The sequence below is a fragment of the Nerophis ophidion genome, linkage group LG17 (assembly GCF_033978795.1).
Source record: "Nerophis ophidion isolate RoL-2023_Sa linkage group LG17, RoL_Noph_v1.0, whole genome shotgun sequence".
NCBI classification, from domain to species: domain Eukaryota; kingdom Metazoa; phylum Chordata; class Actinopteri; order Syngnathiformes; family Syngnathidae; genus Nerophis; species Nerophis ophidion.
In genome coordinates this window covers 27,791,024-27,813,249 of record NC_084627.1, presented here as the reverse complement: position 1 = coordinate 27,813,249, position 22,226 = coordinate 27,791,024, and the positions used below count along the sequence as shown (strand labels likewise).

Below are 22,226 nucleotides of genomic sequence, written 5' to 3'. Positions count from 1 at the left end.
TTTTTCTTCTATGTCCCACTCTCCCTTGTGGAGAGGGTCCGGTCCGATCCGGTGGCCATGTACTGCTTGCCTGTGTATCGGCTGGGGACATCTCTGCGCTGCTGATCCGCCTCCGCTTGGGATGGTTTCCTGCTGGCTCCGCTGTGAACGGGACTCTCGCTGCTGTGTTGGATCCGCTTTGGACTGGACTCTCGCGACTGTGTTGGATTCATTGTGGATTGAACTTTCACAGTATCATGTTAGACCCGCTCGACATCTATTGCTTTCCTCCTCTCTAAGGTTCTCATAGTCATCATTGTCACCGACGTCCCACTGGGTCATTATTGTCACCGATGTCCCACTGGGTGTGAGTTTTCCTTGCCCTTATGTGGGCCTACCGAGGATGTCGTGGTGGTTTGTGCAGCCCTTTGAGACACTAGTGATTTAGGGCTATATAAGTAAACATTGATTGATTGATTGATTATGTAAAAGCCAGAGCTGGAAGACCCTCCTGCCTCGCTAACATCTCCGCTTTGGCAACACTTTGGCAGCGCAGTGCGATACAACAATGGAGGACGGAGGTTTGCCGACATTGTTCAGCAGCAGTAGGGTATGCTTCTGCCAACACGTCAACATGCTAACTAGGGGTGTGGGATAAAATCGATTCGAACACGAATAGCGATTCGCACGTTGTGCGATTCAGAATCGATTTTTTTTTTTTAAATAGATTTTTTTTACATTTTTTAAAAAATTTGTATCAATCCAACAAAACAATACACAGCAATACCATAACAATGCAATCCAATTCCAAAACCAAACCTGACCCAGCAACACTCAGAACTGCAAAAAACAGAGCAATTGAGAGAAGACACAAACATGACACAGAACAAACCAAAAGTAGTGAAACAAAAATTAATATTATCAACAACTGTATCAATATTAGTTATAATTTCAGCATAGCAGTGATTAAAAATCCCTCATTGACATTATCATTAGACATTTATAAGAATAAAAAAAGAACAATAGTGTCACAGTGGCTTACACTTGCATCGCATCTCATAAACTTGACAACACACTCTGTCCAATGTTTTCACAAAGATAAAATAAGTCATATTTTTGGTTCGTTTAATAGTTAAAACAAATGTACATTATTGCAATCAGTTGATAAAACATTGTCCTTTACAATTATAAAAGCTTTAAAAAAGTCTACTACTCTGCTAGCATCTCAGCAGACTGGGGTAGATCCTGCTTATATTACCGCCGGCTCGTTTCGCAAAATATTATTTTTATTAGCGCATGTCTAGAATTTCTGCCGGGTCAAACATATTTGGTCGCGGCATGACTGCCAGCTAATCGATGCTAACAGGCTATTTAGGCTAGCTGTATGTACATTTGTAGCTACATTTGCATCATCATGCCAAACAAACACTTACCAATCGACAGATTTAAGTTGCTCCAGTGTCACAAGATGCGAAAGTCCCGATCGTTTGGTCTGCACATTTTACCGGCGATGCTAAGGCAGACATGGCCGAATAGCATCAATAGCTTTTCGCTCAATAGCTTCAGTTTCTTCTTCAATTTCGTTTACGCTATCTGCCTCCATACTCCAACCATCCGTTTCAATACATGCGTAATCTGTTGAATCGCTTAAACCGCTGAAATCCGAGTCTTAATCCGAGCTAATGTCGCTATATCTTGCTGTGCTATCCGCCTGGATAGCATGTATATCACTGGATGACGTCACAGGAAAATGGACGGTGGCTTCACAGATAGTGAAAATCAGGCACTTTAAAGCCTTTTTTCGGGATATTCCAAAATGGGTAACATTTTGAAAAAAACTTTGAAAAATAAAATAAGCCACTGGGAACTGATTTTTATTGGTTTTAACCCTTCTGAAATTGTGATAATGTTCCCCTTTAAAGATTAAAGACAATGTTAGTGCCTCACTGACAATGAACCCCACTGTAAAAGTGTTGAACTCCCTGCTAACATTCAAACTTTTGGCTACAGTAAACTATATTGTACTGTACATGAATGACGAAAAACTCATTCATGGCCTTTCTCTCCCCCACACATTCAACTCTCAACATTTTAATCTTATGCAAGATTTAAACGTACAGCAACCGTAACCTCAAGCACAAGTTTTTCTGCTCAAAAATATAGTTCACATTTAAATACAGGCTCGTTGTGATTTCCTCCCACACCCAAACATAAACTTGACATGTTATGATATAAGGGTATAAACTAAAAATTTAGCATTATTTTCACGGCCTACTTGTTTAGCACGGTCAGGTACACATTGCAGCCTGAGGCAACACTGCAGCGTGCTGAACCAGTCACTGGCCTGTCATTTGGCAACCATTGAAAACTAAATAACCTTTAACGATGAATAACAGCTATTAGTGTGAGTAGTTTCAGTCAAATATACGATGTGTTTTTCTTTTGAAAACAGTATGGCAAACGAACCACATTCTTCAGTGCACGGGTGTCAAATGTACGGCCCGAGGGCCGGATCAGGCCTGCACACAGTATTTATGCGGCCCGCGGGATGAGTTTGCTAAGTATAAAAATTAACCTGAAATATTTTGAATGGAACAGCTGTTCTAAATGTGTCTATTGAATGTCGCAATAGCAATTATTTTGTTGTGTCTTTACTAAGGGGAGGTGACGGCAAACAGACACCAGAGGAGTGTAATGTTCGATAAATTATTATATATATATATATATATATAAATATATATATATATATATATATATATATACATATATATATATATATATATATATATATATATATATATATATATATATATATATATATATATAGTCAATATACTGTATATGTAATAAGAATAATAAACAATACTAACTAATAAAGCAAGGAAATGAAGTGTGACAAAACTTAGGGGGGGGGGGGGGTGTAAGACTATGTGTAAAATTTAAGTGAAGTGTGTGTTACTAAAGTGTTGAACGAGATACAAGGAAGTCCAGGGGGCAGGCAGGTGATCCGGGGCGAGAGAGAGGCGTCAGAATCCAGGGTTGAGCGAGGAATCAAAGAACGAAGGAGGCAGTTACAGTAAGACAGACATCCGGGAAAAAGTGAGACACACAGCTCACTTTACAGGCGACGGAGGGTAGGGAAACCTTGAAAACTAAGTTCCCGCGCCGATCCTTGGGTCCACTTGTCCTTTATTTAGCTCGCCCTCATCAGTCACAGGTGTGCAGATTGTCTGCCCCCTTGTAGCTGCGTGGGCGTGCTGCTCCCAGCGCGAGCAGGGGCGTGTTCGAACGCGCTGTCAGCAGATCCTCTGAGTGCTCCCACAGAGGAGGGAGACGCAGACTGCGCGTGCGCCGTAACATCTTCGTATCTCTTTTAGGTTATGCTACATAAACCACATGATGTTAGTACATTCGTCGAGGAAAATGATCAAACTACATAAATAAAATATTGTAATCTGATTTGGAATTTTTTTTTTATCTTGATAGATTGAAAATTTACACCAATAAATTGACTGACGAACATTATCACATCATTTATTCAGAAAATAGAAATAATAGCAAATAAAGAGAGAATACTATTATCCGCAACAGGTACAGTTGGGCAAAAAAGTATTTAGTCAGCCACCGACTTAAAATGACGACAGAGGTCTGTAATTTTCATCATAGGTACACTTCAACTGTGAGAGACAGAATGTGAAAAAAAAATCCAGGAATTCACATTGTAGGAATTTTAAATGAATTATTTGTAAATTATGGTGGAAAATAAGTATTTGATCAACCTATCAAAGCTCTCACTGATGGAAGGAGGTTTTGGCTTAAAATCTCACGATACATGGCCCCATTCATTCTTTCCTTGAACACCTACTGAAACCCACTACTACCCACCACGCAGTCTGATAGTTTATATATCAATGATGAAATATTAACATTGCAACACATCCCAATACGGCTTTTTAGTTTACTAAATTACAATTTTAAATTTCCCGGGAGTTTTGTCTTGAAAACGTTGCGTAATGATGACGTGTAAGCAAGACGTCACGCGTTTTTAGGAAGTATGAGCGATACGCAGACACACAGCTAAAAGTCGTTGGCTTTAATGGCATAATTATACAGTATTTTGGACATCTGTGTTGCTGAATCTTGTGCAATTTGTTCAATTAATATCGGCGAAGTCACAGTAGAAAGATGGAGTTGGGAAGCTTTAGCTTTTAGCCACACGAACACACGGTGATTCCTTGTTTAAAATTCCCGTAGCTGAAACTTTCAGAGCGCGGTCAAGCAGACATGGATCCCAACCGAATGTCAACCAGCAGGTTTTGGTGAGAAAATTGTGGTTAAAAAGTCAGTTCTTACCGGAGAAAAGCTGAGCTTGTGCCGTCCATAGCTGCCGTCGACTCCCCAGAGACATTGGCGTCATGACACCCGTGGAGACACCCTTCCGACTATCAGGTAATATTTAACTCACTAAAACACTAGCAACACAATAGAAAGATAAGGGATTTCCCAGAATTAACCTAGTAAATGTGTCTAAAAACATATGAATCCGTCCCAATGCAATCGCGTTTTTTTGTTATTTAACTCCTTATTTTTTCTAGTCCATCGCTATCAATATCTTCAAACACGAATATTTCATCCTCGCTCAAATTAATGGGGAATTTGTCGTTTTCTCGGTCCCAATTATGACAATGTGTCACTTCATTTCTGTTAGTTTTTCGTGTTATTGTATTTACTTCCTGTTCAGTTCTCTTATTTTGTTGTATTTCCTGTTTTATTCACGAGCACTGTTGTTTTTCTCTTTTCGTTGATTGGCAGCGGTTCACACCTGCTGTCAATCAAACTACTGCCTATTTATGTTTCACTCAAGCACTCCTCAGTTCTCGATGATAAAATCTATGTTGGAGAATTTACTATGCAAGACTGCTTTATGTTTATTTGTTTTCTTATGAGTGCCATATTAAATTCATCTTACCTTCACTACTTTCTCCTGGATTCTTGCATCATCGGGGGGACACAACTGCAGCCATGCGAGTTCCTAACAGTATCTTCAAGCCAGAAAGTGTCCTTGCGAGAATCCCTGTCGGCAATCCTCAGCCGACGTTCTGGACCGCACAATTCCTGGAGGACTGGAAGGCCAGGTTTGTGCGGTCCCAGCCAACAGACGCGGACCCTCTTCCCGCGGCAACGCTACCGGCTACGGCTCTCCGACCGGCGCGTCCTCCGCCGCCATCCTTCCTCTCGGCAACGCTCCCGGCTACGGCTCACCGACCGGCGCGCCCGCCTCCTCCTTCACGTCTCGCGGCTCCGTCGCCGACTACGGCTCTCCGACCGGCACGCCCGCCGCCGCCATCCTTCCCGTCGTCTACTGTGCTGCTTCTCCCTGCTCCTACGCAGCTTCCAGCGGTTGCTCCCAGGCTACTTTTCCTGCCGGCTCCCGCTCTCTTTTCTGGTTCGCCGAGGGCTCCAGTGGAAACCACTGTGAGGTATCTTTTGTCCTCCTGCTGGGACTCGGCGCGGGACGTGTCTTCGTCCCTTCTCCTGGCCCCCTCCCGCCCGTCCCCGGTTTTCGCACCGGGGGACTCCGACGACGTCTTCCCGCTAATGTGGACGGCGTCTGGCAGCCGCCTAGTGGAAGGGGGCCTACAATACACAGCGGTGCAGCCAGGCACACACCGCTGTCATTCTCGCCAGCGTCTCCTTCCACGGAGACATCTACGTCCCTGGCGGGCTTTCGCCAAGTTCCCACGCCGGCCCCACGCCGAGCTCCAATGCCGGTCCCACGCCGGGTTCCGGCGCCGGCATTGCGCACAGATCCAACGCCGCCAGTGGCAGCACCACGCCGGGCTTCGTCGCCGCCGGCATCTGCTGCTCCTCGGCCGGCATTTGCGGCTCCTCCCCCTTCGTCTTCATCTGCTGCTTACACGCCGCCGATGACATCCGCCGCTTTCACGCCGCCGATGACATCCGCCACTTTCACACCGCCGATGACATCCGCCGCTTTCACACCGCCGATGACATCTGCCACTTCCACGCCGTTGATGACGCCTGCCACTACTCGCGGCGGTGCAGCCGAGCACACGCCGCTGTCATCATCCACGCCATCATCATTGTTGTCATCGTCGCCGCCGGGTTCCGGCGCCGGCATTGCGCACAGATCCAACGCCGCCAGTGGCAGCACCACGCCGGGCTTCGTCGCCGCCGGCATCTGCTGCTCCTCGGCCGGCATTTGCGGCTCCTCCCCCTTCGTCTTCATCTGCCGCTTACACGCCGCCGATGACATCCGCCGCTTTCACGCCGCCGATGACATCTGCCACTTCCACGCCGTTGATGACGCCTGCCACTACTCACGGCGGTGCAGCCGAGCACACGCCGCTGTCATCATCCACGCCATCATCATTGTTGTCATCGTCGCTGCCTGCTCCAACGCCGGCATATGCTGCTCCTCGGCCGGCATTTGCTTCTCCTCGCCCAGAGTCTTCATCTGCCGCTTTCACGCTGCCGATGAAGCCTGCAGTTTTTACGCCGCCGATGACACCTGGGATTTCAACGCCGCCGATTACGTCTGCTGCTTCCCGGCCTGCTTCAGCGCGCCCGCCTCTACTTCGGCCGTGGATGTGGCCGTGCCCTGCGCGTTCTCTTCGCGGGACGCACTCTCCTCTTTTTTGGCCAGTGATGTGGCCGTTCCCTGACCGCCCGCCTCGCCAGTTCCAGCGGCGCTATACGCGCCGCCGCCACCTGACTTTCCCTTGCTGGCTTCGGGGACACGAGGTTTGGTGACCCTCCACCAAATCCTCCCTCCACCCTCCCTTACATTTTGGACTTTTTCCATTTTTTTTTTTTTCTTTTCCAGGGAACATCTGGTATCTGTTCCTTGAGGGGGAGGTCCTGTGACAATGTGTCACTTCATTTCTGTTAGTTTTTCGTGTTTTTGTATTTACTTCCTGTTCAGTGCTCTTATTTTGTTGTATTTCCTGTTTTATTCACGAGCACTGTTGTTTTTCTCTTTTCGTTGATTGGCAGCGGTTCACACCTGCTGTCAATCAAACTACTGCCTATTTATGTTTCACTCAAGCACTCCTCGGTGCTCGAAGATAAATATCATGTTGAGAACGTTACTGTGCACGGCTGCTTTATGTTTATTTGTTTTCTTATGGGTGCCATATTAAATTCATCTTACCTTCACTACTTTCTCCTGGATTCTTGCATCATCGGGGACACACAACTGCAGCCATGCGAGTTCCTAACACCAATAGCACTTTTTGTTGGAGGCTCCCATTAAAAACAATGTGAGGATGTGAGGAGCCCCCACACTTGCGACGTCATCGTCTGCGACTTCCGGTAGAGGCAGGGCTTTTGTCTTAGCACCGACAGTTGTGAACTTTATCGTGGATGTTCTCTACTAAATCCTTTCAGCAAAAATATGGCAAAATCGCGAAATGTTCAAGTATGACACATAGAATGGACCTGCTATCCCCGTTTAAATAAGAAAATCTCATTAGGCCTTTAACACAGATCAATCGTCCTGTCCCCTTAGCAGAAAAACAGCCCCAAAGCATGATGTTTCCACCCCCATGCTTCACAGTAGGTATGGTGTTCTTTGGATGCAACTCAGTATTTTTCTTCCTCCAAACACGACCAGTTGAGTTTATACCAAAATGGATACATGGATGATACAGCAGATGATTGGGAGAATGTCATGTGGTCAGATGAAACCAAAATAGAACTTTTTGGTGGCTGACTAAATACTTTTTTGCCCCACTGTAATTGTAAAAAAACAACATTATGATTTGTACAATTTCAGAATGTGTTTGTTGTATTTTTAAACGAAAAAAACAATTTGAAGTTGTCTTTATTTTTCAGTTATCGTGCCGTGATTTTACCAGTCCTGCCCACTTGGGAGTAGATTTTTCTCCATGTGGCCCCCGATCTAAAATGAGTTTGACACTCCTGCTTTAGTGCTTCCGCAGGCTATTCCAAGGGTTGGGAACAAAGCTCTGATGCGCCTCCTCCCCGTATCTGATCCGTGCCAAAACCACATAATGCAATGGAGAATAAATACAACAGGCAGCCGGCAATGTAAGAAGAGCAACAAGTGTGAATAGACTGAGCAATCAACGCTCAATAAAACGAGCCTTCTGGTAGATAAAATGAACAGAGGGAGCTAACTAAGCAGCCATCAAGGCAGAAGCGTGCCAAGGTGATTAGCATTTATCCCCTCGGGCACTGGAATATTGCTACTGAATTATAAGGAATGATTACAAAGGCTATAAAGATATGTTGGGAACATCATCAACCTTGTGGTATCACACGCGCACTTTCAACATCTCCTCTCTTCCACCCTCGCTGCTACATGAGTGAGTCAGCATTACTGAAGGTACTGACACAAAAACCTGGGTAACATACTCCACTGTTGTAGTATTATGGTCAAACTACTGTAGTTGTTATAGACCAAGGGTGTCAAACGTACGGCCCGAGGGCCGGATCAGGTCCGCGAACAGGTTTAATTACGGCCCGCGGGATGTATAAAAATTAACCTGAAGTTACCCTCGCGACCCCGGTAGACAAACGGTAGAAATGGATGGATGGATGGATGGATTTTTGAAGGAAAGAAACAGCTGTTCTAAATGTGTCCACTGGATGTCGCAGTAGCAATTAAATGGTAAATGGGTTATACTTGTATAGTGCTTTTCTTCCTTCAAGTTACTCAAAGCGCGTTGACACTATTGTTGCGATCCGCTGCTCGGATCTTCACATATTGTTGTTTCGTTCCATTTTTATATGACTTTCGGTAGTTTGACCTCCTTATTTCCTGTTTAGTCTGTCACCTGCTACTCTCGGTTCCCGCACACCTGTTTTACTAATCACCTCCCTTATTTAAGCTTGCCCCTTTTGTTAGTTCTTCCTGGGATCCTAATTTGCTTATACGGGTCAGCCAGTACTTCATCCATGGTCATCGGACCGGACCCCCTCCACAAGGTAGGGGGGGACAGAGGAGAAAAAGAAAAGAAGCGGCAGATCAACTGGTTCAAAAAGGAGGTCTATTTAAAGGCTAGAGTATACATATGAGTTTTAAGGTGAGACTTAAATGCTTCTACTGAGGTAGCATCTCGAACTGTTACCAGGAGGGCATTCCAGAGTACTGGAGCCTGAACGGAAAACGCTCTATAGCCCGCAAACTTTTTTTGGGCTTCAGATAGCTAGATAGTACTTTATTTATTCCGTCAGGATAGTTCCTTCAGGAAAATTACAATTTTCAGCACAATCCCATTCAAGATCAGACAAACATTACAGGGAGACAGAACAGGATGCTGACGGGTCTGCCGGCTTCCAGCGCCCCTTACAAAAAAGATGACATACAGGTAAACAAGGGGGGGGGGGGGGGGAATAGCAGATTAAAATTAAATTAAAAAATCGGTTTTAGCCTAGGCCCTGGAGTGGGCCTAGACTAGGACTGAGGCCAAGGGAAAAAAACAAAACAAAAAAAACAACAACTCATAGCCATAGTACACATCCCTCTTGCATGTGTGTAAGAGGGAAACATCAAAGAACACAGAGGACATAAAGACATTAAAGCAGCAGATACAACCAGACACTTCTACATACAGCTATGAATAAAAAGTAAAATAAACATATCCACTGTGGTGGCCTCTGCGGTGTTCCACGCCATCGTCTGCTGGGGTGGAGGGAGCATGGCCAGAGACAGAAGCAGACCCAACAAGGCAACAAAGACAGCCGACTCCACTCTCGGCCAGTGTCCAGTCCGCATGGATGAGCGAGGATACGTCCAAGGTGACTGAGGTGTCCGACACCTGCTCACCCAGCCAAGACACCGCGAAGCCTCTCCGTCCCAGTAGCTCTGTGCTAGCTCCACAGTCCTGTCCCCTCATCCGCATCTCCTCCAGTACATCCAAACAGACTCTGGTGTAGCAGAGACCCATCAGCTGGTCTCCATGGCCAAAAGGCTCCCGGGAGGCAGATCCAGAAGTCCACAAAAAAAGCACCACAGAGGTCACGAAAGTGCCACCCCTTGTCACACAGTCCCAAAGGGTCCCGGACCAAAATGCAAAAAAATATAATACCACATGAAAACAAGAGGGAAACACAAAAGGATGACACAAGAGCACAGAGCTCCCGCCTACAGCAGCCACTACAGCAGCGCCATCTTGGAAAAAAAAAAAAAATCACTAATAAGCCGGAGACTTTTGAACGCAGATTTCTTGCCGGGACATATGGTACAATACAATCGGCAAGATAGGATGGAGCTAGACCGTGTGGTATTTTATACATAAGTAGTAAAACCTTAAAGTCACATCTTAAGTGCACAGGAAGCCAGTGCAGGTGAGCCAGTACAGGCGTAATATGATCAAACTTTCTTGTTCTTGTCAAAAGTCTAGCAGCCGCATTTTGTACCAACTGTAATCGTTTAATGCTAGACATGTTGCAGAATCCTTAAACACAATGTTGTATGTTAAGGAAAAAACAAATAACTTATTAGAATAGCTATTTTCTCAATTTTACATTTTTAAAACTACAATAGAAATACGACAATTATCCATGCTAAAATTAAGATTAGTCAACGACTAAAAATGAGAACCTAGCTACTTGTCTCCGTACAGTAAGCCCCACACGTCTCTAGCTCTCCTCGCCTATGTGCTTCCTTTCTCTCTGTGTTTCCCCTCCTCTGTGCTCATTGTGTCCTGTCCTGAGTCTTCACCCTGCAGTTCCTCTTCGATCCCTGGATTCCAGCTGTGTGTCTCGTCTCCCCGGATTCCCCCTTGTCTTCTCGCTGCCTCCCTGAATCTCGCTCCTGTCTTTGACCTCTTGCTTGCCCACGGACCTCCGAGTCTGCCTCGCCACTTCTGAACTTCCGCATCTCTCACAACACGCACCTTCAACATTGTCACCAGCTAGACGCACCACATAGCCAAACCATACACGATTGGATTTATTACACACGTCATTTTATTGTATTAATAAATACTCCTCAGGCTAAAGGACGTCACCGCCTCAGTGCCGTCTTCTTCTCCACTGCACGTAACAAAATAGCTCTTAAAACTAAGGACATTTCTAGAAAAAAATGTTTAAATCTTGGCAAGTGGCATAGTTTGTAAGGTATTGTAATTATGCTACCAAAGATTTATGTTTGATATGAAGTACGTTGTTGCCAAATTGGTACGTACACACACACACACACACACACACACACACACACACTAACACACACACGCACGCACACACAGACACACACACACGAACACACACACACACACACACACGCTCCTGACAACATGTGGTAATCAGCTTTAGCCAGCACAATTTTAAAGCCCTCTTCTGGTGCAACCTATTACTCAGCCTTTTTCTCCACAATCAAACCGCACAGTTAGGGCGGTCATATCATTTTACCGTGTATAGTACTGTATAAACTCTTTATTGACTGTGTGAGGAGGCCCACACCTGGAGATCTACTCACGTTCTGGGGGACGGATTACAATTTTTCTTATGATGAATTCACCAGTTTATTTAGGAACAGAAGAAAGAGGAGCACCACACAATTTTGACTGAAGATCTTTAGCTCGTATCGCAAACATTCATCCCAGGTACGACAGAAATGGTGACTTGTGTCCCCTCCTACGGCACGGGTCTATAAGAAGATCCGGGCCGTACTTGACACAATCAATAGAATTAATCGTTAAAGTGTTTAGTACCTCCAAGATAAATGTCTCTTCATCCATTTGTTCTGAGTGTTCAGGCTCCGCTTCTTGCGGCCCACGGTCCCCTCGGCCACGGGAACATCCGGCAGGGAACACCTGGGGGTTTTCATAAGTCCCAATGTGTCTTGATCTGGGGGAATACAAGGAAGAGTGTTGGCTGGGACGCAAATGCTAATTGAGCTCAACATGATTTTAAAAAACGTACCGTAAATTCCGGACCAAAAGGTGCACATTTTTTTCCTATGCTTTGAAGCCGGCAGCTTATAAAACGGTGCGGCTGATTTATGGATTTTTCTTCGATGACTGCCTTAATGTTTTAGATTAGAATAGAAAGTACTTTATTGATTCCTGGGGGAAATTCAGCACCACAGTTTGCTCACAATAGACAATAATAATACTAAATAATATAATATATATCCATCCATTTCCTACCCCTTATTCCCTCTGGGGTCGCGGGGGGCGCTCGTGCCTATCTCAGCTACAAGGCAGTGTACACCCGGGACAAGTCGCCACCTCATTGCAGATAATATATATCATATATTATATATATATAATATATGAATAATATATATATATTCTACATATATTCTACATTTAAGTGCAGTCAAGAAGGAGCATATGCATTATACCAGTGGTTCCCAAACCAGATCCGGCCCGCCAGCGTTCGAGATCTGGCCCGCGGAAAGTCCCAAGTTAAATTATTATTATTATTATATATATATTTTTTAAATCTGTCCTTTCTAATCCATTTTCTACCACTTGTTGCTTGTTACTTTCAGAATCTCCTAGCCGCTCAGCCGAATCACATTGTCTAAAAATGCATTTTCCAATCGATGACATGACATCATTATATACATATTGTGGTGTCTCACTCAAGCACCGCCTGCCAGGTAAGCACCTCACAGGGGAGGAGTCAGGGCATGGAGGCAGAGTGAAACATGGAAGACAACGCCCCAGCCTTGGCCACATCATGGAGGGGCGGTACATTCCCCCTCTACCTGTTCAATCAGCCTGAAGTGCCACCAGCTGTGTGGCCAGGTGGGAGCAGGCTACAAACCTTTCTTAACTCTGCCTCATTCAGGTCTGGCTCTCCTCTGTGTCAAGGCAGGTGGATCAGGCGGTAAGTTGAGACATCCACTATTTCACCACGAAAGACATTACTAGTGAAATGTTTTACTCATGTTGTGTTTCTATTGTTTTATAGGCAATTACCTATGACATTTAAAGACGTGTGCTGTGTGAAGGACTTAGAGCCCTGGACGGGAGATATTTATGTTTGGTCACTCATGGTGGCAGAGGGGTTAGTGCGTCTGCCTCACAATACAAAGGTCTTGAGTAGTCCTGGGTTCAATCCTGGGCTCGGGATCTTTCTGTGTGGAGTTTGCATGTCCTCCACGTGAATGCGTGGGTTCCCTCCGGGTACTCCGGCTTCCTCCCACCTCCAAAGACATGCACCTGGGGATAGGTTGATTGGCAACACTAAATTAGCCCTCGTGTGTGAATGTGAATGTGAATGTTGTCTATCTTTGTTGGCCCTTTGATGAGATGACGACTTGTCCAGGGTGTAGCCCGCCTTCCGCCCGATTGTAGCACAGCGCCCCCCGCAACCTCAAAGGGAATAAGCGGTAGGAAATGGATGGATGGATGGGCACTTTAAGTTTGATTCTTCCACATCCCGCCCTTCCTTGCTGCAATATATATATATACATATATATATATATATATATATATATATATATATATATATACACACACAGTGGGGCAAAAAAGTATTTAGTCAGCCACCGATTGTGCAAGTTTTCCCATTTAAAATGATGACAGAGGTCTGTAATTTTCATCATAGGTACACTTCAACTGTGAGAGACAGAATGTGGGAAAAAAATCCAGGAATTCACATTGTAGGAATTTTAAAGAATTTATTTGTAAATTATGGTGGAAAATAAGTATTTGGTCAACTATTCAAAGCTCTCACTGATGGAAGGAGGTTTTGGCTCAAAATCGCACGATACATGGCCCCATTCATTCTTTCCTTAACACGGATCAGTCGTCCTGTCCCCTTAGCAGAAAAACAGCCCCAAAGCATGATGTTTCCACCCCCATGCTTCACAGTAGGTTTGGTGTTCTTGGGATGCAACTCATTATTCTTCTTCCTCCAAACACGACGAGTTGAGTTTATACCAAAATGGATACATGGATGATACAGCAGAGAATTGAGAGAATGTCATGTGGTCAGATGAAACCAAAATAGAACTTTTTGGTATAAACTCAACTCGTCGTGTTTGGAGGAAGAAGAATACTGAGTTGCATCCCGAGAACACCATACCTACTGTGAAGCATGAACAGGTGATTAGATTTCCCAAGTGGTACGAGTTGTCTAATCACCTGTTGTCTTTAACAGTACCGGCCGGGAACAGGAAGGGGGAGGAGTGAGAGGACTTGGTGAGACTGAAAAGTCCTGTATATCTGAAAAGATTGATGAGCTTATTGAGGAACATTAAAACTGTGTTCAAATCTACACGCCTGACTCCAGTGACGTGTGTAGGAGGGGAACCGCTAGTAAGCCACTCCTATATAGTGTTTTCATGCATATGTTTTTGTGCTATTGTAATTTAATCAAGCTAGCGTCCTAAGTATTAACTAATATGCTAACCTGTTTACTAGGGTTGTGAATCTTTGGGTGTCCCACGATTCGATTCAATATCGATTATTGGGGTCACGATTTGATAGTATATCGATTTTTTTCGATTCTCGATTCAAAAACGATAATTTTCCGATTCAAAGCGATTCTGTATTCATTCAATACATAGGATTTCAGCAGGATCTACCCCAGTCTGCTGACATGCAAGCAGAGTAGTAGATTTCAAAAAAAAAAAAAGCTTTTATAATTGTAAAGGACAATGTTTTATCAACTGATTGCAATAATGTAAATTTGTTTTAACGATTAAACGAACCAACAATATGACTTATTTTATCTTTGTGAAAACATTGGACAGAGTGTGTTGTCAAGTTTATGAGATGCGATGCAAGTGTAAGCCACTGTGACACTATTGTTCTTTTTTTTTTTTTATAAATGTCTAATGATAATATCAGTGAGGGATTTTTAATCACTGCTATGCTGAAATTATAACTAATATTGATACTGTTGTTAATAATATTCATTTTTGTTTCACTACTTTTGGTTTGTTCTGTGTCGTGTTTGTGTCTTCTCTCAATTGCTCTGTTTATTGCAGTTCTGAGTGTTGCTGGGTCAAGTTTGGTTTTGGAATTGGATTGCATTGTTATGGTATTGCTGTGTAGTGGTTTGTTGGATTGATTAAAAAAAATTAAAATGTGATTTTTTAAAAATGAGAATCGATTCTGAATTGCACAACGTAAACAATTCGATTCGTATTCGAATCGATTTTTCCCCACACCCCTACTGTTTAGTAATGTCTGTGTTAGTATAATTAACTTAAAACAACAATATTTTTATATCTTATTTTCACAAATTCCACAGTAAATTTTTCAAAACGTCAGCGTGGAGTTATTGAGTCGGTCTAACTGATGGGAGGACAGCTTTCGAAGCTAATGGATCCCTGATGATGACTTCTGTTTTGTTTGATCAGCCATTTTACTGCCGTGCTACAATCAAGGAAATTTATTTTCTGTGTAAATAACTACTTCCACAACATACATATCTGCGGCTTATAGTACAGTGCCGCTAATATTAGAGAAACATTTTTTATCCTAAAATTTAGTGCGTGCAGCATAAATACCGCTGCACTCTACAGTCCGGAAAATATGGTACATATATTTTAACCTCATTTTTGACTCATTTCTATTTAAAGTATTTTTGAGAAAAATAGTAACACATTGTCTGACCACAAAAATAATTTGAAGGCAGTAAATAAAAATAATGGTTAAAATTTTACCCTTTTAGCCTGGAGGGCAAAGACCCACTATATCCAGCAGGTGAAGCTGTAGTGAAAAAAACTTGCTTCACTTGGCAGTTACTGCCACCTACAGGACTTGAGCAGAACAGCATAGCAATTTAAGTTAGGTTTTACCCATTACGTCAAAGGCCTACTGAAACCCACTACTGACAGTTTATATATCAATGATGAAATATTAACATTGCAACACATGCCAATACAGCCGGTTTAGTTTACTAAATTGCAATTTTAAATTTCCCGCGGAGTTTCTTGTTGAAAACGTCGCGTAATGCTGACGCTTATGTTGACATGTGTTTGTGACGTTATTGGTTGGAGGGGACATTTCAGCCCAGCACCACTCACGGCTAAAAGTCGTCTCTTTTCATCGCTTAATTACACAGTAATTTGGACATCTGTGTTGCTGAATCTTTTGCAATTTGTTCAATTAATAATGGAGACGTCAAATAAGAATGCTGTTGGTGGAAAGCGGTGGATTGCAGTTGCCTTTAGTAACCAAAACACAGCCGGTGTGTCTTTGTTTGTTGTGAAGCTTTAACACAGAGCGGTCAAGCCAACATGTTTCTCTACCACATGTCAACCAATTGTGATATTAAGTCGGCTCTTACCGGAGACTTCAGCGGAATATGCAACCTCCTCCTGCAGCTGTCAAAAAGGCAGCTGTGATCTTGGCTCCTCCATTGGCTTCTCTCAGACACTGGCGCTCACCGAAGCCCCTCCGACTTTCAGGTAGGACTTTATAATCTCACTAAAACTCTGTTAACACAAGAAGTAGATAAGGGATTTTCCAGAATTATTCTAGTAAATGTGTATAATAACATCTGAATCGCTCACACTGCCGCCGCCTGGAGCTGTCGCCTTTTTTCTTTTATTTCATTTATTTATTTTTGGTTTTTTTTAATGCTTCACTCTAACTTTCCTCATCCACAAATCTTTCATCCTCGCTCAAATTAAAGGGGAAATTGTCGCTTTCTCGGTCCGAGTTGCTCCTGCTGCTGGTGGCTATGATTATAAACAATGTGAGGATGTGAGGAGCCCTACAACCCGTGGCGTCACGCGCACATCGTCTGCGACTTCTGGTAAAGGCAGGGCTTTTTTATTAGCGACCAAAAGTTGCGAACTTTATCGTCGATGGTCTCTACTAAATCCTTTTAGCAAAAATATGGCAATATCGCGAAATGATCAAGTATGACACATAGAATGGACGTGCTATCTCCGTTTAAATAAGAACATCTCATTTCAGTAGGCCTTTAAAGACTGTTTAGTGGAATTTTTATGTGATCTGTTGTACTGACAAGCATTCCTAAAAATACCAACTTTTTTATTGTATTTTTTTCCGCAAATCCACATTTTCTGCAAGTTGAAAATGAATGAACATTTTTTTTTCGAAAGACACCCGCCTAAGGGAACAACTTGGAATGCAGCTGAGATAGCATCCAGCACTTTCCGCGACCTGGAAGGGACAAGCGGTAGAAAATGGATGGATGGCTATCCGTGTTGGCCCTTTGATGAGGTGGCGACTTGTCCAGGGTGTACACCGCCTTCCGCCTGATTGTAGCTGAAATAGGCTCCAGCAACCCCGAAAAGGATAAGCGGTAGAAACTGGATGGATAGGGTGATTTCTTCCATTTATCTCGTTGATAAACTTTTGACCAATGATATACAAAGAGTTGAATATAGTGTTTTTAAATCAGGCACCTTAGGAGGCTAGAAAAGGTCCTTCCAAATTTTGTACATTCAAACCGAAATATCGTGGTTTCTGTTACTAGGGGCTAAATTGCATGTATGCTCACAGTTCCCATGTTAACATACTAATGTTTTATGCACCTTAGTAGGCAGCTAAAGGTCCTTTTGTAGCCGATCGGGGTCCTACAGGCAGTAGCAGTGGAGCTCAATGTTTTTTGGACATCTAAATGTGAACTGATGTGTGATCTGAACCGAGGATGTTGTTGTGGCTTGTGCAGCCCTTTGAGACACTTGTGATTTTGGGCTATATAAATACACATTGATTAAGCGATTGATTGATAATGAATCGGTCTTTGCATATATCATTTTGGCTCCATCTTTTACAGTATGCGAACATTAGCCTGTTAACGGGTTACGCTAGCATTAAAACTAATTGTGTACATTTAAACTTAAAAAATCACTGATTTCGTCACTAAGTGCTAAATTACAATTATGCTAATTGTCCAATGTCAGCATGCTAATGTTTTATGCTAGCATTTTAGTTCATTTTGTACATTTAAACCCAAAAATCATAAATTTCGTAAATAGATGGTAGCTTGCAAGTAGCCTATGGTAACTGTTGTCCTGATACCGGTACCGGTACCAAAAGTATATCGATACTTTTAAACACTTGTTATAAATAGAGGGTCCCACAAAAAATGGCATTATTGGCTTTATTTTAACAAAAAATCTTATGGTGCGTTAAAGACATGTTTATTATTGTAAGTTTATAATAATAATGATAATAATAATAATAACTAATGGATTAGATTTATATCGCGCTTTTCTATTGTTAGATACTCAAAGCGCTCACAGAGAAGTGGGAACCCATCATTCATTCACACCAGGTGGTGGTAAGCTACATCTGTAGCCACAGCCGCCCTGGGGTAGACTGACGGAAGCGTGGCTGCCAATTTGCGCCTACGGCCCCTCTGACCACCACCAATCATTCATTCATCATTCATTCACCAGTGTGAGCAGCACCGCGGGCAAGGGTGAAGTTTCCTGCCCAAGGACACAACGGCAGCGATTTGGATGTCAATAGGCGGGGAGCGAACTTGCAACCCTCAGGTTTCTGGCACGGCCGCTCTACCCACTACGCCATGCCGTAAGTGTGTCCTTAAATAAAATAGTGAACTTATTAGACAACTTGTCTTCTAGTAGTAAGTAAACAAACAAAGGCTACTAATTAGTCTGCTGACGTATGTAGTAACATATTGTGTCATTTATCATTTTATTATTTTGTCAAAATTATTAGGGACAAACTGTAAAAAAATATTATTAATCTACTTGTTCATTTACTGTTAATATATGCTTATTTTCTGTTTTAACACGTTCTATCTACACTTCTGTTAAAATGTAATAATCATTTATTCTCCTGTTTGATACTTAACATTAGTTTTGGATGATACCACAAATTTGGGTACCGATCCGATACTAAGTAATTACAGGATCATACATTGGTCATATTCAAAGTCCTCATGTGTCCAGGGACATATTTCTTGAGTTAACAAACCTGATTAGATTTTTTTCAAAAACAAAAGAATATGTTGTGATGCCAAAAAATATTAATGAAATCATAGAAGTATCGACAAGATACGCTCCTGTACTTGGTATCATTACAGTGGATGTCAGGTGTAGATCCACCAATGGCGTTCGTTTACATTTTGACGCCGGTGAGCTACGGTGTGTAGTGAAGCATGTTTAGCTATTGCTCGTCCTAAAGGGATGATACTTGTAAGAAACTTTATTTGTCGCCATTTACCATGAAATGATTTACGGGGACCTCGACTTAAACAAGTTGAAAAACGTATTCGGGTGTTACCATTTAGTGGTCAATTGTACGAAATATGTACTGTACTGTGCAATCTACTAATAAGTCTCAATCAATCAAAAAGCCATGGAGGCGAGGATTACTGATTTAGAAGTAGCTAAAACAGGTGTTTAGCTGCTAGCTAGCTAGCCATGTCTTAAAGCACCTCTTACAGTGGCTGTTTCAGTGTTATACACCTTTATCTTTAGTTTTTAAGCCAAAATGCGTCCGATCTCCCTTTTCTGTCTATACACTGTGTCTGCTTGTAAGTACTCTGTGATTGTGCACTGCCGAACATGCTCGTCTGCTTGTAAAACCAGAAATGACATGACATGACGACGACAGGGTTGCGGGGGTGGAGGACCAGTACTTTTCAGAGGCAGTATAGTACCGAATATGATTCATTAGTATCGCGGTAGTATACTAATACTGGTATACTGTACCAGCCTATTTACAACTATGCTAACAGTTCCCATGTTAGCAGCAGGATGAGCTAAGTCATTTTTACTGGGTGCAATGGCGTTCATTTCCATGCATTCCTTCAACCAGCCAGCTTTGGTAACGCCACCGTGAAATGCAAGCTGTGGAAGCTTTCACAATCCGCCTGGGTGAAAAAACTACCATCTCTTTTGGTTTATCAGCATTTTAGAATAGAATAGAATAGAAAGTACTTCAATGATCCCTGGGGAAAATTCAGCACCACAGTTCGCTCACAATAAACAATAATAATAATAAATAATATATGAATAATATAGATATATTCTACATATATTCTACATTTAAGTGCAGTCAAGAAGGAACATATGCATCATACAGTCTGATGGCTGTCGGTATGAAGGATCTCCTGTGTCGTTCCGTGTTACATTTAGGGAGTCTGAGCCTTCCACTGAACGTGCTCATTCTCTCCGCAAGGTCCGAGTGTAGTGGGTGGGAGGTGTTGTCCATGATGGCTAAGAGTTTTGCTAGACTTCTCCTCTCTGACATCACCGCCAGAGAGTCCAGCTCCACTCCCACCAGATTACTGGCCTTCTCTACCAACTTGTCCAGTCTGTTTGTGTCCCTCACTCTCAGCCCGCTGCCCCAGCAGGCCACGGCGTACAAGAAGGCGCTCGCCACCACCGACTCGTAGAACATCTTCAACATCTTTGTACAGACGTTGAAGGATCCTAGCCTCCTGAGGAAGTAGAAGCGGCTCTGTCCCTTCACATAGAGGGCCCCTCGTGTTTTGACCCATTCAGCTTGTTGTCCATGTGTACTCCGAGGTATTTATAATCCTCAACCATGTCCACATCGACCCCCCTGATGGAAACAGGGGTCGCCAGAGTACTCTTCCTCCTTCCCAGGTCCACAACCGGCTCCTTGGTCTTCGTCACATTGAGCTGGAGGGGGTTCTTTCCACACCATTTTAGTCCAGCTTCAGTTTACTCTCTGCACATATTTTGTTGATGGCATTTCAGTTTGGCGTCAGCTTTTACAGCGTTCCCACACAATTCTTGCAGAAATGGTCACATTGAGTTGTTCACGTATTTGATAGAGCTTTGGCATTTGAGAAATCAGATCCTTTTTCCAGGCCGTACGTTAAACCTTCTCACACATGCCCTCTCTTGAAGTGATTATCTCCCAGATTGCACCACTTGAAGTCATGCATGTGATCTGAGCAAGCAGGAGGTGTGAGAAAGAATGGTTTGTAAGCGGGAACTGCTGTGTCGGGGGGTATGAGGATTTGTGAGAGAGCGCAGGATGCGCACTTATGCTTCGACTGTCAACATGTTTTATTCACCTCAGTGTAATCTCAAGAGAGATTATATATTTGCATTCAGATCTAACTCCCGTTGACACATGCTGGAGTCATGCGATAAACACACAAACACAAACAATGCAGCCGCCTACCGAAGACTCCAGTTTCCTTGAGCCCTCCAAACCTCTGCATGGCTTTGATGGCCTTGGTCAGGGCTTCCTTGGTCTGGAGCTGGCCTGTTGTAGGGTCAGGAGGCGGGAGGTAACCAAACTTGCTCAGCCAGTCCTGGAGGGAGAAAAAGGTTGAGGTGAGGGATCCTCTCACACTGTTCAAGGATGTCAAGTGCCGGAAAGATCTAGCACCTGATCATGTTTACTGTCTGACATGTTGTGTTTCTACGCACACATGGAGGACAAACTGAGCAACATGCGCCAGTCATAGGCAGATGATTCCATTGGAGCAGAAAACACTAAAATACCACAGAAATAGCAAATATGAAAGGATATTTTGTCCTCTAGAAAAAATCAAGGTTTAGGGATTTTTATTTGATGAACAGCAGGGGGTCTCAATGATTTCTCTTCATGCAGGACACAGAACAATGTTTGAAAAAAAATTGTCTCAAAGTTTGGGCAATTTAGCAAAAGAAAGAGGATTACTTTAATAAAACATCCCCTACCAAGCAGCTAAGAAATAGAATCACTCCCTCACTATGTGTATATATATATATATATACAGTCCTGGGTTCAAATCCAGGCTTGGGATCTTTCTGTGTGGAGTTTGCATGTTCTCCCCGTGAATGCGTGGGTTCCCTCCGGGTACTCCGGCTTCCTCCCACTTCCAAAGACATGCACCTGGGGATAGGTTGATTGGCAACACTAAATTGGCCCTAGTGTGTGAATGTGAGTGTGAATGTTGTCTGTCTATCTGTGTTGGCCCTGCGATGAGGTGGCGACTTGTCCAGGGTGTACACTGCCTTCCGCCCGATTGTAGCTGAGATAGGCGCCAGCGCCCCCGCGTCCCCGAAAGGGAATAAGCGGTAGAAAATGTATATATGTATATATATATATATATATATATATATATATATATATATATATATATATATATATATATATATATATATATATATATATATATATATATATATATTAATTGGATTATCCAGAGAATAGTGCTCGATACCGTGGTAGAGCGCAATATGTATGTGTGGGAAAAATCACAAGACTACTTCATCTCTACAGAACTGTTTCATTAGGGGTTCCCTCAATCGTCAGGAGATTTTAATGGAAGCATTCACATACAATGGTTTATATAGGGCACAGAGTGGGTGGGTA

At 43.2% G+C, this 22,226-nt stretch overlaps 1 protein-coding gene across 1 annotated transcript in view; it reads right to left on the bottom strand.

Moving 5' to 3' along the window:
• The window catches only part of mmp17a (matrix metallopeptidase 17a), a 382,482-nt gene that overhangs the window by 188,593 nt on the left and 171,663 nt on the right, over positions 1–22,226 (bottom strand). The window contains exons 2-3 of the mRNA XM_061876701.1: positions 21,045–21,177; positions 11,682–11,817 (exon numbers count right to left, since the gene is read on the bottom strand). Of these exons, the coding sequence (XP_061732685.1) occupies positions 11,682–11,817; positions 21,045–21,177 (269 nt within the window). The remainder of the gene's footprint in view (positions 1–11,681; positions 11,818–21,044; positions 21,178–22,226) is intronic.